The sequence below is a fragment of the Canis lupus genome, chromosome 28, assembly GCF_011100685.1.
Source record: "Canis lupus familiaris isolate Mischka breed German Shepherd chromosome 28, alternate assembly UU_Cfam_GSD_1.0, whole genome shotgun sequence".
Lineage (NCBI taxonomy): Eukaryota > Metazoa > Chordata > Mammalia > Carnivora > Canidae > Canis > Canis lupus.
Genome location: NC_049249.1, coordinates 24269230 through 24288947, shown reverse-complemented (window position 1 = coordinate 24288947; position 19718 = coordinate 24269230). Strand labels below are relative to the sequence as shown.

The following is a 19718-nucleotide window of genomic DNA, read 5'->3' as shown; positions in this document are numbered from 1 at the left end:
AAGTAACACAGAAAGAGAGAGAAGAAACCCCAGGTGGGGGAGCGTGTGACAGCTGAGGATTCAGGACAAGAACAATGACAATGGCCCTGCAGCACCTCGCCAGGGATCTGACCACGCAAGACATCCACCAGCTCCACGGTCCCTGGGAATGGTGTCCCAGGGCTCCCTCTCCTCGCACTTCCGTGGGCCAGGAGCCTAGGCTACTCTACTTCCCAAGCAGCCAAACTCATGAGCTGTGATGGCAAATGGAAACCACAAACCATGAACCAAAGCAGAAGTCAGACCCAAAGATAAAAATCCACTCACACGGAAAAAGAAATGATAACAGAACCACGGAGGCTAAAATCAAAACCATATCTGCTTTGCATGTGGCATGTGGTTTGTGTGTACTTTCTCCACGTCGGGTTGTCGGTTCCTGGCCACATGTAAGTCATGGTGGGGCTCCTTTCTCTATGGTGCAAACCGGGGACCTGCAGAGGATCATCTTGTCCAAAAACCCCAAGAACGGTGGAAGAAGGAAATCCCAAACAAATCTCAACTTACTACTATTAAATACCAGTTGGGGATGGCAGGGGCACCCAACCCAATCTACAAAAGCAACATGTTTGGTGCTTTTTCCTAAACTATCCCAAGATGACAAAAATCAGGTCAGGAATAGCATGCTTGCGGAGGAATGACAAGTAAACTGACATTTATTTTCTGATGGAGATAAACTGGCAGAATTAACCCAACTGAAAAGCTACCTAGGAAAAACACAGCTTTTTTTTGGCGGGAGGGAGGAGGAAGGGAAGTTCTCTCCCAAGGAAAGAGCCCTACCATATTACTGAAGCCTATTCCTCACTAGAGAATTCAAGCCCTGAGTGCCAATTCTTCAGAAACAAATGGTTTCACAAAGCAGGTCTTCTGTGGGGAGACATTTGTCATCTGCTTTCACTCACCATTATGAAAACGTGACAACAGTGACAGGTTCTTTAAAAAAACACAAAACAAACTAGGGTGCATAAAGCACGCTGGGAGTTTGGTAAACATGTCCTTTAGCTGAGAAGCTTTTTTCCAAACCTTCCTTCTAGATTCTCTTTGGAAAAAAATGTCTGTGTACCCTAGGTCAATGAGTTTTTTAGAATGAACAGGGAAAATCTTGGCTTCTTCAGCAATGATTAAGAAATAAAAGCTGCTGGATTACCAAATAAAAACTAAGCAACTGAAGACCAGAAGGAAGGAAGAGGGGAGGTTTGGTTTTGATTTTAAGGATAAGAATTAGGTTCAGAGCTTTATGAGTCCTGAAACACTTCTGAATTGAGTCTTATAGATTCCATACATCAATAAAGCCCTTATCTAGAACTTGATACCATAGGGAAGCTAATTTTTTTTAATTCTACAGAAAATAATTTATTTTAAGCTAAAAAGTTGATACTATCTCACTATTTGATGTAGGTCTTTTGCTATATGTTTATTACCTCTTAGGATCTAATCAAAAGGATTAGATTCTCTTTGCAGAAATTCCTCTTTGCACACATTCCTTGCAAGATTTCGCTCTGCTATAATACCAGAAGGTAACAAGTTAATCAAGAAGGCACACCTCCAAAGCCCTGAAGAACCCTAACACATACAGGTCATTCTACCCACAAAGTGGATGCCTTCTTTTCCGTTAGGATCTGTTCTCCAGAAATCCCCATATTCACTGCCTGTTCAATTCACAAGGTCTATACCCCAAGCTCAGGAGTATAAATCTGAACCACGCAAGGCAGAGCCCCCATAAAACCCATGGGCCACAAGAGATGCTCCTTCTTTCAAAGCAAAGATCTTCAGGTTCAGAAGCGCTTCCCAGTGTTTCTTCTAGGTTCCAGTTTAATTACATTACTTCCTTGTTCTGAACTGGAGGTCGACCATCAGGCAGGTCAAATTGAGGGCTAAATGTGCTGGTGGTTTTTCTGGCAAGGATAGATTAAATTATCCCAAAGTGTTTTTTTACCTAGTTTCTACTGGTAAACTAGATTAGAATATTCAGATTCTCAGAATTCAGTGTTGAACCATTACAGGAAAGTCTTAATTGTTTTATTATCATCCCTTTAATGGTTTTTCAACTGAGTTGAAAGTTGGAGAAAGCCAGAAAGTAAAATCCTAACAAATCTGCCTCTAGGAGAAAAGATTTGCCTGGAGTAGACAAAAAAAAACCGTACACCACAAGCCCATACAATGAACTGTACCCCAATTACAGGGAAAAACTCAGGGCTGTAACCTCGATTCACGCCCAGCATTCCCAATGGTTAGATTTATGGGCATTGGGGGCAAAAGTGCATAACCATGAATTTCTTGGCGGTTCATTGCCAAGTTCCTCGTGCACTCCAGTCTTTAGATTCTCTTTTCAACAAGCCAAGTCTCCGAATCCAGTCCAGTCCACAAAAGAAAAGAAAGGAAATGCCCAAGCCAAAAGGAAAAAACGAACAAACAAACAAACAGCTCATGAGGGGGCTTTATCAGCTCCTTCCAAAATAAAAGCTAGAGTCTTCTAAAAACATCCATGGCTAAGCCAACAATATAGAAGCCATAATAAAAAGTAAAATCATAACTTTTCACATAAAACTGTAAAATTCCTGGGAATGCAAACTCCCAGGAACTGACCTCATGAAACTGGGGTCCTAAGGTCCTTACACATCCTAATGAGTCTGAGGTGTGGGAAATACCAGCATTTAGCCCTGAAAGTTATTTCTCTAAAGTTCAGTGTTTTCATTCATCTAATCAGTGTATATAAACCGCCTACTACATGCAAAGCTAGGTCACCCCTCCCAAAGCTATTAAAAAAAAAATTGACAAAACCGTCCATTCTCTTCCAAATACACATATTATATATTATATATTTCAGAATAATCAGCCCCTCTTAACTGCTTTCTGATAATCAAATGCCCCAAGATTATCAATTTAAATGTAGCTGCCCCTTTTCTCTCTCTCCCTCTTTGCAATCCTCATTAAGCAAAAATAAAAAGCATTTCCTAGGCCTCCTGTCACAAGGTTTAGAAAAACCCAGAAGGGTATCTGGGATGGAAATACAGAAGAGGAACCTCAAATTTCCTTCATGTTTTGGACCGTCAGTAGCATTTAGGGAAAACACCTCCTTCATTTCTGCTTCATGTGCTTTCCTTATTGGTTCATTTACACAGCGCCGCTCTCCTAGCAGCACTTAGTACATCGTTTTGTCATTTCTGCTCCCCCCCACCATTAGCGCAGGCTCCTGAGCGGACACCCCAGCTGCCTCCCCGGGGCGGCAGGCAGCCCAGGCGCATCCCCTTCCCCCAGGTGGTCCCCCCTTTGACTAATGTTCACCAACACTCATACATCATTCCCAAATTGGTCCAAATGAATTAAACACAGCTCTGCTTAACATTACGAGATTTAAATGGATTTTCTCTCTACAGGTCTGCCCCATAATTGGGTTTATCCATCTTGTTGAAGTACAGTTTACACTTGCTAACATCACGCCAATTCAAGCTACATTTTCTGCTCCAGTGGCAGGAGCAAGGCAGATTTGTCATCGGATCATAACAGGTAATTCAAACAACAATTAGTTTGATGACGGCCCGTATGTCAATGTCTGCTCCCCAGCAGCCCGGCTCACACCCGATGTTCTCTGTTCCTCAAGATGAATTGTCTTCACAATTCTTCAATTTCAATCATCAACAATGCTTCCCAAATCAACTCAGAAACTTTGACACAAGACTCTCTTACCGACAGGGTAGCCTCACCAAAGCCCTAGTGAAAAGAATCCCCCAGTCCCCCTAGGCTGGGCTGCCAACACACATACACACATACACACACACACACACACACACACACACATTCTCAAGTCTTGGACAGTTTCTGATTTCCAATCAAAGCTATTTATTTATTTTGGTCCATTTGATATATATCACTTATTACTGTGTACAAAAGATAATAAGCATATATATGATATATATTATTTATTATTCTGGGAGGTACAAGGTTTCAGAACAAAAAAACAAATTTGCTTGTGTAGGATCATCCATCCACAAGTAGGAAAACACTTGTTTAAGTTTTTTGAAGTTGCCTGCAGGAATGAATGACAGTTGTCATAGTCTGAGAAAACATGGTATGATCCAAGGACACTACTCATCCTTTAAAAAAAAAAAAAAAAAAAGCTAATATTGCTTTTAAAAACCAACTAACCTCCAAGCATTTTGAAAATTAGAAAACAATCATATGAATGTTTTACATATTTATATATATTTATTATACATGTTTTAATATATCTTTATATAATATTTATAGGATTTATATTATAGAACATACCATAAATTATGTATTATTATATTATTTACATATGTTTAAAAATCTAGAACAGTCCAACCGTGGTTAACCATTATTTGAATGGTGCCATAGTCATTAACAAAAGGTGCAAATTGATGCAATGATGGAGAGCTGAGATCAGGCTAGGAGATACCAGGGAAAGAAAACAAAAGGGTTGAAGGTCTATCTCAAATTACTTCATTGTGTACAAAAGATAATAAGCATATATATATATATATATATGATATATATTACTTATTATGTATATAACTGCCCATCATGTTATGGAGGGGCTATTAAGAGAAAAATGCAAAAAGCTGCCCCTAATACACAGCCACCCAAGCCACTTATGTCCTCTATTCCCTTTCTGCCCTCAGTGTGCATTATTTAAACACACTTACACCCCTGGTTGTACACCTACAATGTCCCAGGCGCATGTGCAAGGTGCTCTAGGGACAGGAAGATGAGAAAGACACAATCTCAGAAGGGCTTATATTCTAGTCAAATGTTACAAGGACCAAGCAGAATTTTTAAGTGACATAAGAGAAATGCAAACAGCAAACAACAGGAGTCATAAATCTTTGTTACCCAGCAAAGATAGTGCAGGTTATCAAATTTATCATGTGTGATGTTTCTGACAGGAAGTAAAAAATATACAATGCGTGTCGGGCGAAGGCACATTCTAAATCTGCCAACAAGTGCCTCACACAGTTCTCAGTGGTAAAAACAGCAGCTTGTATTTATCAAGTGCTCTTGTCTGCGCCATTGCCCTGCCCACCTCACTACATGCCTGTATCTCATTCCATTTCTCAACAACCTTCAGCAAACAGGTTACTACCATGATCCCCATTTTACAGATTAGGAAACCAAGGCTTGGCTGAGCCAGGACCCTAATCCTGGTTATGGGACTCCAGAATAAAGAGCTGAACCCACCTACCACCTCTTATACCTGGTCCATTTAAAATGCAAAGGTAGGAGATCCCTGAGTGGTTTAGCTCCTGCCTTCAGCCCAAGGAGTGATCCTGGAGACCCGGGATCAAATCCCACATCAGGCTCCCTGCATGGAGCCTGCTTCTCCCTCTGCCTATGTCTCTGCCTCTCTCTCTCTCTCTCTGTTTCTCATGAATAAATAAATAAAATCTTTTAAAAAATAAATAAATAAAATGCAAAGGTACTGCTACTATGGCCTTAGCAGCAGGGTGTACACTTCAAACTGTTGCACTAAATGAGTGGTTCTCAACAGGGTTGAGGGGCAGGGATCTGGACCCCCAGGGGACATCTGGCAACGTCTACAGACATTCTTGTTAGGTGCTAGTGGCGTGAAGACATTAGAGGCCATTGGATGATGCTGCACACACATCCTACAACCCACAGGGCAGACCCCTGTTGAGACAAGAACCTTCTGGCTCAAGTAGCCACTGGTGCTGAGGTGGAGAGACATTGCACTAAGCCATCCCATCTCATCCACTCCCACTACTAACTAGCCAGCAGGCAGACACACCCATTCCCAGTCCAGGCCTCAATGGGTGGAGAATCTGGCATAACCAAGTATTGTTCTAGATGCACTCCTTAAAACCAGAGGTTTTATGAAGATACTTCAAAGAGTACACAAATGTTTGATTCTAATATTTCTTTTTATAACATGATATAGACATAAAGCTATATAGTACATGCACCAGAGCTTTTACACTTTTTTTTTTAATTTCAATATATTATTCACTAAATTTTAAGCACACTGTGAGCCACTCAAGAGTTTTGGTAGAAATTTCAGGGGCAATGGGCTGCTGCCCTGTTGGTTTAATTGAAGAATGTGCTGAGATTTCCATGTAAACTGTAAAAAAAAAAAAAAAATGCAACCACTTATCTGTCCAATCAGGATTTGATACCATGCCACCAAACCAAATTCCAGAGACAAATTAAGTGCTAAGCTTGATAAGCCTACATATGTAAGCCACAACCCACTTAGAAATTTCTGTGCTTTGGAGCACCTGGTGGCTCAGTGGTTAAGCACCTGACTTTGGCTCATGATCTCGGCTCATGATCTCAGCTCATGATCTTGGAGCCCTGCTCAGTAGAGTCTGCTTCACCTTCTTCCACTCCCTCTGCTTGGCTCTCTCTCCTCCTCTCTCTCCCTCCCAAATAAATAAATAAATAATCGTTTTTAAAAAAGAAGAAATTTCTGTGCTTCACTAAACAGCCTTATGATTCTCAGGAGCTTTTTAAAAAGTATGTATTATAAACTGCAACCTCTAAAATAAAGTTCCTAAGAACATAGAACCAGCTGACTGCCACAGATCAGACTCTATACTCCTCGCTATGGCCCCTGAGAGGCACACACAAGGCTGACAGAACAGGTGAGTTCTTTAGGGATTGTTCTAGTCAAGGAACTACCAGACACTCTCTCTGCATCCTTACCAGTCCACGTACAAACCACACAGGCTGGGCCCCAAGTGCTATCATGTAGTGGAGAATGAACAGATACAAATATCTCAACTCCTACAAATACAATGATACAATTAGAACAGTTAGAAGTTAAAAAAGGATATAAGTGAAAGCCTAAAACAAGATTGTTTTCTCTTATCTGGCAAACGTAATACAATTGCTGTGGGTTTAAAGGAGCCAGTAACTTCTTGAATGACAGACACACAACCACACTGGGCTCCTGGATTCTCATCTTGGCCCTGTCTCCACCAAGTTGTGGGACCTCAGATGAACCAATCACCTCTTTGCACCTTATTTTCATTACCCTTCAAAAGAGACTCTAGGGGCGCCTGGGTGGCTCAGTCGGTTAAGCATCCCACTGGGTTTCAGCTCAGGTCATGATCTCAGGGTCATGAGACTGGGGGCGGGTGGGGGGGGTAGTCTGCTCAAGATTCTTTCCCCTCCCTCTCCCCTCCTCCTCTGTTCCCCCCCTGCTTATGCTGTCTCTCCCACTCACTCTCAAATAAGTAAAATCTTTGAAAAAAAGAAATAATAATAAAATCACCTGGGAAGCTTGTTTGTAACAGGAATGCCCAAGCCCTACCTCCTAAAGATCCCAATCCAGGAGGCCTGGGGCAGAGCCTGGGCCTGACCACTGTTTATACCACTCCCCCAGGGGCCATGATGTACAACCAGGGACCGGGCAGTGGAGCCCGAGCCCGGCGCTATCTCAGTGTGCTATCGCCAGAGAGGAGGCATCCACATAACCTGAAAACCTGTTAAAGCTGCAATATCTGAGCCCACCCCAGACCTGTGGAACCTAAAACTCAAGAGGGGAGGGCGGCAGTCTGCATCTAACCAACCCCCACCCCCCCCCCCACCTCCTGCCAGGCAGCCTCCAGGTGAGGCTTGCTCAAGTTTGTGAAACACTGACCTGGCCCTAGTGAAAGGGAATCATCAAGGATTCAGTATTTTGGAGCAGTTCCCAGCACTGATTCATTTGTACACAGCCCAGAGAGAGGGTCGGTGCCATGGTCTGAGGAAACCTCTGGACCCTCAAGCATGATTTCCTGCAGACAGTAGTTAGTATAAAGCTGTGCGATATAATCTCTCTCTCTAGTCTGAAGGCCAGGTTTGGATCCTAATTCCTTGATCTTGGGCAAAATATCTCCAGTATCTGAGGATTTGCTTCCTCATTTACAAAATGGAGATAATGACGCTAATAAGAGTAACTACATCTTTTTGGGTTTCCCTCTGTGTTGTTATGAAGAATCAATAAATAATTCATACACAGCACTTAACACCAAACCCAATGCATTGGGAGAATTCACTAAGTGTAAGCTGCTATTATTATCAACTGTTGTTAGTCTTAGTGCCTAAGACCAGGCACATTTTCGTCCAAGCTACTCTTTTATAAACAAAGAAACGCTTCTTCATGAGGTTTGCAAAAATATCTGGCTCTCTTCACAGAACCATGGAGGAAAGGTCTCAAAAGCTCATTGGATTCTACAGGCAATCTAGATTCTCACTCAAAATGAGAAAAAGTTATCCCAACTGAGTACTTGGCCAGCCCTCAATTTTAGGCTGGCACTGAGCAGCCAATAAATGATCAACTGATTGATTTCAAAAGACTCTACGGCAGCAATTCCCAAACTTAAATAGGCTGAAAATTAGAACTCTGATTAACAATTCCCAGACTGCAACCAAGCCTACTCAGTCAGACGAAGGAAAACGGGGTGCTTACAAATCAGTATTTAAAAAATCCGTAGCCGGGGATCCTTTGGTGGCTCAGCGGTTTAGCACCTGCCTTCAGCCCAGGGCATGATTCTGGAGAGCCGGGATCGAGTCCCACATCAGGCTCCCTGCATGGAGCCTGCTTCTCCCTCTGCCTGTGTCTCTGCCTCTCTCTCTCTCTGTTTCTCATGAAAAAATAAAATCTTAAAAAAATTAAAAAATAAAAGAATAAAAAACTAAAACATCCGTAGGGATCTTGGGTGGCTTAGCGGTTGAGCCTCTGTCTTTGGCTCAGGACCTGATCCCGGGGTTCTGGGATCGAGTTCCACATCAGGCTCCCTATGAGGAGCCTGCTTCTCCCTCTGCCTGTGTCTCTGCCTCTCTCTGTCTCTCATGAATAAATAAATAAAATCTTAAAAAATAAATAGATAAATAAATAAATAAAACATCCCTAGATTTTAAGCTCCATGAGAACAAGGGGTTTTTGTCCATTTTATTCTCCAACAAAAGGCTACAGCTGGAGCAAGTGAATGAACCTTCTGAATGAACTGACTGGCATCCAGAAGCTCTGTCAAACTACCCTGGTGAAATGACATCTGTGACACTATCATTCTCCCAGCCACACATATGCGCACGCACACTTCACTCCTTGTGGAAAAGGGATGTGAAATCTCCCAGCTAGGTGGGTCAGTGGCACTGAGGGAAAATTGAGGAAGTGACCATACTAAGAACTATGGTTGTTTCTGGGAGTCCCCTCAGGTAACGCTGCCCCTGAGCCGAGAAAGCGAATCCTCGTGAGAACTGAAAGGCCACGGAACCTGTGGCAAGAGGCCAGGCAGAGAACACAAGAGACCCCCACCAAATTGGGTAGAATTGGGTTAGCCCTTGCAAACATCCTGGCCAAATCCACTGATACTAACCTCCAGCCATTTTTACCTCAAATGCTAAGGGTCTACCTGGACGAGGAGACAGGCTGCAACCCACAGTACCTCTGGAATCTTAGCAATTCTAAGACATGGACAAGACTAAAGATCAAGTGCACATCCAGGAATAAGGGGCCAGTATGGGGCCAGGACACTCCACAGTCTCTACCCTTCCCTCCTGGACTCCAGAAAGCACCCAGGCCCCAGAGAACAGTCCTTGGGGCCATATGAAGTCATGGCAGGTGAGTTCTAAGACCAAGCAGAAGGGATATGCTTTGGTAAAGCTCAGATGGGACTTGCAAGCCTGAGGACAAGAGGCAAAGCAACACCGGCTGCAAAGTCTCCACCGCTCAGCTGTGTAAACAAATAAAATGGTCCATTTCTCCTGGAGACTCTCCTAGTTGTCTTTGCACAGGCACATAAGCGGGTGCATGTGCACGCGCGCACACACACATGCGGGCGCGCGCACACACAGACCACTTCATATCTTAAAAGAAAAACAACCAAGAAAGGTCTACACAGTTTGTTTTTGCTGTGTGTGGAGTTATTTTTTCCTAAATCACATCTGACTTGGTGTTAAAACATCAACCTTTGGCCAAAATACTCTTAAAACAAAGGCTTAATTGGTTCTGAAGTAGCCCTTCTGAAAACCAAGGGAAATCTCTTCTGTGGGTCTTGACCTTGATTACAACACTGCTCTTGGGGCTGGAATAATGATGAGTGGAGGAGTCTCGGAAGAGCTGTCTTCAGGGAGGCAACAGGGATGCCTAAACATTCATCCACATTCTCTGGAAGGCATCTGCAATGTGTGGGTCACCTCTGCATTCAGCCTGCAAAATCTTCCCAGGTTAATGGAGACAGTGGGAAGAGTTCCTAGGAACGGAGGCCAAAAGCCAAATGGCTGTGTGAAGGCAAACTGGCCTTTGACCACACCTAGCTCATTTTACTGCTCCCCTCCTGTGTATCACTCACATACCTACAACCACTCTGCCAGGGCACTTCAGTGACGACGCTTGAAATCCGGCATTCAAAGCTCTCTCAAAAGATCGATGCAAAGCTAAATACACATGTTACCCCATGTCTCTCCAAGGCCACTCTTAGATATGAAGAACAGAAACGGACACACAGATTCCTCCAAAAGATGGGGGTGAGAATGTTACTAGGACCTTATTTATAATAGCAGAAAACTGGAGGCAATCCAAAAATCCAATAACTCAGAAAGGATGTGTGCATTGTGTCATACTCCTAGTAGAATACTAATGGCCATAAAAAGAGCAAACTATTGCTATACACAATAGCAGGAATATAACTCAGACATAATGCTGAGTGGGGCCAGACATGAGACAATCCATTCTGCACAATCCCATTTCAATGAAGCTTAAAAAAAAAAAAAAAAAAAAAACAGGCAAAACTAATCAATGGCAAAAGATAAAACTATTCCATTGTGAGATTTGGAGGGGGGTGGGTAGAATGACTGGGAAGGGAGTGGAACAAGTGAGACGTCTGGGAGATTGGTAATACCCTCTCAGGGACCAGCAAACTATAGTTGGTGGGCCAAATCCAGCCACTGCCTGACTTTATAAATAAAGTTTTATTAAGACAAGGCCACGTCTATTCCTGTAGGTATAATTTTTAACTGCTTTTGTACCACAATGGCAAAGTTGAGTAGCTGCCATAGACATTATATGGCCTGCAAAGCCCAAAATATTTATTATCTGGCTCTTTACAGAAAAAGTGTTCCAACTCCACTCTATATATTGGTCACGATGATAGTTTCACACATGTTCACATGTGTAAAAGTTCATCCACCTCTCCACTAAAGATCTGTGTACTGTGCTATGCTTCCATTGTACTTCAATAATACTTTTTAAAAGTCAGTAGAGCTAAATAACTATGCTTTCTTTAAGGCCTGTTAATTATCATTCCAGTTATACGTGTGTTAAACCCTTAGGGAGGATATGGCCATTTGTGCTACTCTTGTCTTTTCGAAGCTGAGAGGACTTAGGAGATTGTCAAAAGCCAGGAAGATCCCAAAACAGCAATTAATATTGTGTCCGAACTTTCACAGGAATAGGACGTGGCTACAGAATGGCTCGGAGGCCATTCATATAAATGGTGAACTTGGCCAAGACCTGAGATTACAGGAGATGGGAAGGGAAAGGGGGTATGGATCTCATGTGATTGATGCAAGGTGTCATACTACTTCAGGTTATTTTAGGATATAGCTTAGGAGAGCAACAAGCTCAGCTCATATTGAAATACAGTATTTATTCAGGTTAAGCAGTTTTAAGTTTCCAGAGAAAGAAAATTCTGCCCCAACAATCACATCACATGTAAGTCTTATGCGGAGAATGACGCAAATGGATGTCAGCTGTACTCTACTCCAAAGTAGCACCATCCTCATCTCTATCCCCCACATTGCAGTCAGGCTGCCACATGCATTGGGAATAATTTTATTGTGTCTGGGGTTTCCCCTCCTCTCTCTTTGCTTCTTCTGGTTTTTGCCATTTATCCTTTGATGATTAAACTAAAATTACAGCTAGATGCCATCTGGCTTGGCCTCCTTCTGGTCTAGCAGAGATTGGGGGAGAATGAACTCTGAGAACATGCCGGTGCTGGGTCTCTAATAAAATGTCTCTCTGTTTGCCCACATGGGCATCAAGCCTTAGCAAACAGAGGCAGAAGAGAACAATACCACCTGTTCATGGAGGGATGGTAATGGTCTCAGTCCTCCAAACAATGAGGCCTGTAATTCACTCCATCTTCCTCCCGAGAAAGAGCTTCACATGGCCTGCATGGTGCCAGGTGGTTTCGGAGAAAGACGACCTGCTCGGTCTAACAAGGGACGCTTCAGCAGCGGGTGTAAAGACACAACAGCTGCTCTGGTCTCGGCTGGTCTCCCAGTGACATGGCCCCAGCCAGCCTTTCCACACCAAGATAGGGATCACTATGCTATTCAACCTCAACAATTCCCACACCCCGGGCAACAGGATTTTCCAGCACTCCTCGAGACATAGCAGGCCTGAGGACACTTGCCTGTTGCATCCATCCACTCATCAAGATTTGGGGTTTGGGCTCATGCCCCATCCAAGCCCTGAGTCTGAACCAGTTTCTGTGGGGCAAGACTCACGATGCCACTAATCAAAAGGAAGAAGGGTCTGCCAGGAAGTGTGCCAGCAAGAACAACTGCAGCATCTAGTTCAAGAACATCAGGCTTGAAAATATCTGGGTCTGAGAGGGTAAAAATCAAGATAGCACTTTCCTCACCTAAAAGACACAGAGGTCAGCAGCACACTGCAGAAGTAAACAAGATATTTTAAAAAGAAGTTACTGTTGCCTTGAAATAAGTACAAAAACAGGAGGGATCCACCAAATAAAAATGTCTGCTGAGTCATACTTTTCAATGGGGCAAGAATTCACAGCTTAGCTGGGGCACAGGGCTACTTAAAAGTCTTATCCAGGAAGGTACAGATTTGAAACAGCAGAACTACCGAGATGCAACGTGGCTAGAGTCTGGTCAGACCACACACACACACACACACACACACACACACACACACACACAAGCTATCTGCCAGGAATGACTACAAGATAGGATTCAACGGAACAAGAGGAATTATTCAACCAACTGACATCAACTTCCAAGGAGAGAAGACCTAGAGCCAGAGCTCAACATCACAGCAACAGGTTTCAAAAGCCTCTCTTCAAAGGGTTAAACCAGAACACTCAAGAAGTTTCGGTACCATTAGTTATACCCTGAGTAACATCCATCCTGGCAAAGCCAGGCAAGGCAGACAGACGAAAATCGTATTAGTCTGCTCTCCCTCCACTCCTGCATGCTGCTGGCATCAGTTCAGTTCTGAGTCTATATTAGTCCATGATTTGTTTAGCCTTTGGATTTAAGAGAATGGAAGTACTACGTGAGCAGGAAACAGGACACTCATCAGAAGCTGGGACCTGTCACCTCTCCCTTCCAGCACTTTTAATGACATATATCAACAGGTCCAAGAGAAATCAACATTTCAGGACAATCAGGTCAAAAGTGATATTCTTAGCACCACTTAACATGATTTGGATCCACCGGAAGCAACTCTCTGGCTGTCACACAGCCTCCTCTCCCTCCCCTCGGCTAAATTCTTCCAGTTCAGTTTGCCACTTCATCTTACTTCCAACTGAAGATTCTTCCCTGAGCCAAAAACAAGAGCCAAGCCAGGGTATATGTGCCCATCACGCCTGATCAAGAAACTTAACAAAAAACACATGCTCCTCTTTCTCTCCAAATCTTTAAATCATTTTTGCAGCATTTCTGCTCATTTATTTGTTTCCCACCCTCCGCCCAGTGAATCAGCCACCACAAGCACCATCATCACCATCACCACCATCACCGTCATCATCACCACCATCGTCATCATCACCACCAGCATCATCACCACCAACATCACCATCATCCCCATCACCACCACCATCATCATCACCACCACCATCATCATCATCATCACCACCATCATCCCCATCACCACCATCATCCCCATCATCCCCCATCACCACCACCATCATCATCATCATCTAGATTGGGGGAAGGGACAGAGAATAAAAGACACAAGAGACCTACATATTGACAATTCAAGCTTCAGGATCTCTTGCATTTCCTACCTGAATTGCAATCTGGTGTTCAATCGTTTTGTACGCAGAGTAATGTGTGCTCCCGGACTGAAAATGGAGCTGTAGAAAGAAACCAAATCAAAGCGTTCTGCTTATGTCACAAACTACAAGAAAACATCTTAAGCAGTTTATGAATAGCAGACAAACCTTCCTAGATTGAACTGCAGCCTTGGCATTCAATCAAGACCTGTGTATTTTTATTTGTTGCTATGGATAAGATGATCGTAATAATCTAAGGTAAAGTTTAAAAAAAAAAAAAAAAGCACCTATTCAATAAGCAAAAAGGGAGGGGGAGGGAGCCAGGAGTGAGAATCAATGACATGAAAAGGAAAGACGGATGCCCATTAAAACATACAGGAAGCCAGTGTGCTGAGCAGGATGCTGCGGAAAAATTAACTGTGTGCTGCAAAAAGTCATCAGAATTGCGACACGTAGGCAAGAGGAAAGGTTGTGAGAAAGGATTCTGAGAAGCCACAAGACTGTAACAGGTACAAGCTCCCCACCATTCTAACAACTGGGCTCTTGCCCCTAAACGCAATTCTATTTTGGGGAAAAATAAATGTGCCAGGCAGAAGCCAGGGGCCACCCAAAGCCTTATACATTCTTTGGCAATGACTAAGGTATCAGTCCCAGGACATCTCTACAGCCTGCACTCTAGGAATCCACACTTCCCCAAAGAGGGAGCCAACCACTGCCAAAGTGGCCCCTGGCTCCCCTACACTCTCCACAACAGAAAGTGAGGTCTCTCTTGGGCCTGTCCCTCTGAAGCCCTACGGATCCCCCACCCAAGAGGTGGGTGTTGCCAAATACAACGGAATACTGAGATCCCTCACCAAGTTCTCTTTTTCCCAAACAATACTTGTTAATCTTAGGATCCTATGGATGGGGAAAACAAACACCATCTGATTTATTTTATAAACGATACAACAATCACTAAAGAATCTCAACAATATGGGAAAATGCATTTCAATTTGCACTATATGAACACGAATGAGAAGGAATTAGATGGTCCTGGGAAATCACTCCCCATTCCCCACATGGCAACAGGCATCCATTGCGATTCCACACCACTGCTATTACTGTTCCTGTCCTACTGCTGTTGCCAGAACACTTCTCTGTTACTGAACAAAATGTAACCTAGCTTGCAAGGGGGCTTCAGATCCAATTATTTTGTATCTTGGTCCTTGCATGAAAAATCATTCAGTCCACACGGGTTTTGGGGGTGGGGGGGGGGGACAAAAAGAAAAGAAAAAAGAAAGAAAGAAATTCATAAGAACTTTTGAACCAACTGAAAACAAACACAAAACAGAAGTAATCAAATTTTTAAAAAAAAGGTCTAAATTTATATTGCTAAAAGTCCCCACTTTAGCATACAATGGGCTCTGAGATCATTTTATCTGTTCCAAATAAACAACCAAAATACTGCCTATATACAAGTCAGCTTGTCCCCAAAGCTTATTAATCAAGGTTAAAAGGGGAACAACACAAATGAGGCCAAAAACACATTTTTCTTTTACCTGTCAAAGCAGAGTGATTGAATCACTGAATCACGCTCCCTAAAACAACACAAGATGTACACAGAGCAAGTGAAGATAAGCCCACCCCCTCACAGCCCCCACCCACTCAGAAGCAGTTCATCTAAGTGAATCTTGGAAAAAGAAAGATGAATTTGCGCCCTTTGCCCCCCTGTCCTCTCTGTGAAAACTGCCAGTCACTAAACAGTGATTGCACTAATTTCTGTGACAATTCCACATCGTCTTAAAACAATGTTTGTGCTAGGAAAGTTTGGAATTCTTGGCTAGAGAGCAGCTCTTGGGGGGTGGGGGGGGGCGGTGTTCCTCCTTCTAAGTCGAGAGGCAACAGTAACAAGTTGTCCCCCTTTTCAGCAGGGTTTTATTCTCCTCTTTTCCAACTGCCTGATTCAGAGCTTAATGGAAACTTGTCCAAGCTTTTCTTCCCACAAACCCTGCAGAGCCCCTAGGCAATCTGTACTCAGGGTAACCACAGGAATCTTAGATTGTCAATTAAAATTGAATGGACACCTGATAACTATGTATATGTCGTGGAAACAAAATTTCATATAATCACAGTCTTATGAATAAATTAATGAAACTGTGGCTAATCCAAACTCAATTTTCACTTGTCCGGTTCCATTCTTAATCCTTGAGTCCAATCACCACCAGGACAACACAATCCCAGAGAGAATGCCGCAATTAAAACAGTAAAAATGCAGCTGCAAGGTCCTTAAGGATCTAGTTGGACAAAGTTAACACACACACACACACACACACACACACACACCATTCTAATACTACCAAGCAATGTAACTTTCCTCCTCAGGTGTCCAGCCACATGGAACAACCTGGACCAGCTCATAAATATACACTGAACAAGCTCCAATCAGATCTTCACTGCCAGCCAGCAACCACTGTGTTGGGAGAGATCCGGAGTTAAACTTCCCCCAGCTACACTGACAAAGACTTACAATTTTCTCGTTTCTCCTTTGGGTTTCCACCCCCTCTTTTCTCAAATACTGTTTTCTTAAACATACACTTCCAACTGCTTTTTTGCTTCCCAATAAAACACAAAGATGCCTTGTTCGTTATAGTCTAGCTTTTTAAGACAAAGACAAAATACAAGGACCCAGTAAAAACTTGGCATTCTGGACTGGAGCAAGAATTCATTTCTCTCTCTGTAAAAATCTCTAAGGAAGGAAAGAACAAGAGATGGCAGTTTTTTTTTTTTTCTTTTTCTTTTTCTTTTTCTTTTTCAGAAGAGGAGGGGAGGTTCTGAGACCCAGCATGAGGCGACCACCTAAGGTTCATCTAAGTTTCAGAGTCAGGCTCCCACATGCCTCCACCCCTAGGACGGCCCTGCTCCTGGTCACCTGCAACACTCTACATCGTTGTCACTTCCTTCGCCAGCGACTGTAGCTGTAACCCCATGGGCATGCAATGCGCCCTCAGCATGGTGCCTCCCTGGAGCATCCTGGGTCATCACCAAATGAGAACTCCAGGGTACTTTTCATTTAATTCCTTCCCAATAAAACTTTCAACAAAATAAACCTTCCCTTCCCGTGTGCTTGTTTACAATGGCCAAGCCCACCCACCCATTCGAACACCCCCAGATGATCTGGCCCTCACTTGTCCAGAGGAAGAATCATGAAGATGTGGCTGTGCTTGACACGGGCTTGCACAATTCCCCAGCAATTAAAAAACCAACAATTTACAATGAGCTGCTTCCCATATTATTACCATATCTAGATGTCTCTTGTTTTATTCCTAATCACTACCACTGGCCCTTAATTTGATGTTTCAGATACAAGACATCAGAGATTTCCAGAGAGGAGAGAAAGAAAAACCACTTTTTCAACCACAGAGATCTCATCCTCAAAGGTATAAGTAAAAACCCTGTGTTGGTTTTTCCAATACTCCGTGAACGTACGATGACGTTCAATTCCTTATACCTCTTCATTCCACTAAATTGCGAAGAGGTGGAGCATATGCTTTATGTTCAGTTTTTATGAATCACCTGGCTTTCTTTTTTATTTAAAGAAAAGAATCCAGATTAATTCCCCTTTTAAAAGGTTTTGGTTTGGGGGATTTAGGGTCTACTTTTACGCTGTAGCTACTACCATGAGCCACCTGAAGTTTAATTTCCATGTCATTAGCTTAAAAGACAGAATTTTGCTGTCATTAGTACATCTAAGACTTTTTCTTAGGTCATCAGTCACTGTTCAGGACGGAGACAGCATCTCTAGTCCTATGCTGTGAACCTCTTAGATCTAATGGAAAATGAACTTCTGATCAGAACTTTGGGTTACTGCCGCCTTTTCAAAAAAGTGCTAAGGGGGCCTCTGACTTCCCCAGGGAAGGCAAAACCAGTACTGACTGGTAGGTATGCCGGCTTAAACAGTCCTCCCCAGATCTAGACATCGAACACTTGTACCATCCTAAAACAACAACTTAACAAAGGCATCCCCTTTTCACTTCCTGGCATTCTCCTTTAGAAATTCTGCTGCAACAAAACGCATGCCTCTAGACACAAGAACAATCTCTCCTACTGTCTCGATGTTCCATCCAAGGTCTATTTACCCTCATTAATTTTTCTTTTCTTTTCCTCAACCTGAAACCATCAGCTATGAGTCAGAGAATGATCATTAACTTTTACAGCTTCCATACACATCCACCTACTCACATTTGGGAAAAGAAGACTTGCAACATTGCCTGAGACCAAAATCTTCCATGAAAGAAAAGGGGGGGGGGGGGGGGGAAATCACTTCAAGAAAGCTATAGATGTAGGTCTATGGGGGGTGGGGGTAGGGGGTTACATTCATTGTTTTTCCACTTGGTACTGCAATCTGGTGCAAAAATAAAATAAAACTTCAACTTGGTTACAGTGATAGGCATTTCTGGGCTGATTTCTGAAGAAAAACGAGAAGATTTTCTTCAAACAGCAAAACATAATTAAAGTTCTTAAACTGGGGGGAAGGGGCGGGAGGGGGGACGAGATGAAGTGAATCAAGTTTCCTGCTCTTGTACGAAACACATTTCTAGCGTATAAAAACACGTGGGCTAAGGTGCTGAGACATGTTCCTAACACAGCATTTTTCATTAAAAGTTGCTACATTAACACTCTTAAAATGATGCCCTATCATTACTCCACTTAGCAGTCACAGCTCTGCAACTCATAACGAATTAATTTGCATTAATGTGGGTTTCATGTGTCCTTCCCTGGGTATGCCATTGTGATTTGGGCTTAATAAAACTGACAAGACAGTAACATAGTGCCTTTTATTTCACTTTCCAAAACAAACCAACCCACCCGAAGACCCACACAAATCCTCCCGATTTTTTAAGCATTTTGCTAATATATTTAGTACATCATAATTGGCCCAGCACGCAGAGACCTAGTTATCTTCTCAGTAAATATTTATAGCATCATTCTTTCCCATTCATTCTGCATTTTCTTGGAGAATCTCACTGTAGCCTACATCTGCAATTCATTGACTTTACAATTTACCACATGTTGGGATGGGAGAGGTCCTAGCTCCATTTGAATCACTACACAAATATGCAAGTGATTTATCGGTTTCAAACTGAAGGCTGCAAGAGAAGGGACTCCACTTTTCCTGAACATTACTTCTTCTGGCAGACCATGAACAATTACAGTTCGTACTAATTAAGCTCTGTAAATGTGCTGTGCCCTGCTAATGCCTACCAGGCCTCAAATTTATTTTCATGATGCCAAACTTTAGTGAGCAATTTTAACTCCTTCAGAGCTGATCCCACTAATAATAGCCCTTCCTGCCCCCATAAACAGAACTGTTTGGGGCTACTTCACGACAAAAAAAAAAAAAAAAAAAGAAGAAGAAGAAGAAGAAGAAGAAAATATAACAGGCTGAATGACCAGCCCGAAATCAGATGTGCCTAAGGAAGAAAAACCTATCCTGGGAAAACCGAAGAACACCACGGCTGATAACCCGTTCATAGATCCCACAGCCCCATCTTTGTAATGAGCTGTTAAGGGATTCATATCTGTCCCTGAGGGCTAGTAAGTTTCTGCATTCCATTGATTAGAAAATAAAACCTTTCAGCCTCAGTCTTTAAATTTGGGCTGGGTGGAGGGAAGAATCCGGCCAGAAATGACAAAGCCATCAGCCCCCTTTCAAGACTT

General features: G+C 42.9%; 1 protein-coding gene across 20 annotated transcripts in view; it reads right to left on the bottom strand.

The window, feature by feature from the left end:
* TCF7L2 (transcription factor 7 like 2) overlaps window positions 1-19718 on the bottom strand; it is a 197252-nt gene that overhangs the window by 170072 nt on the left and 7462 nt on the right. For 12 of the 20 annotated variants that reach the window (XM_038578812.1, XM_038578817.1, XM_038578821.1 and 9 more), the window contains exon 4: window positions 14034-14102. The exons of the other annotated variants lie outside the window; for them this stretch is intronic. In XM_038578812.1, the coding sequence (XP_038434740.1) occupies window positions 14034-14102 (69 nt within the window). The remainder of the gene's footprint in view (window positions 1-14033; window positions 14103-19718) is intronic. 20 annotated transcript variants of the gene reach the window in all.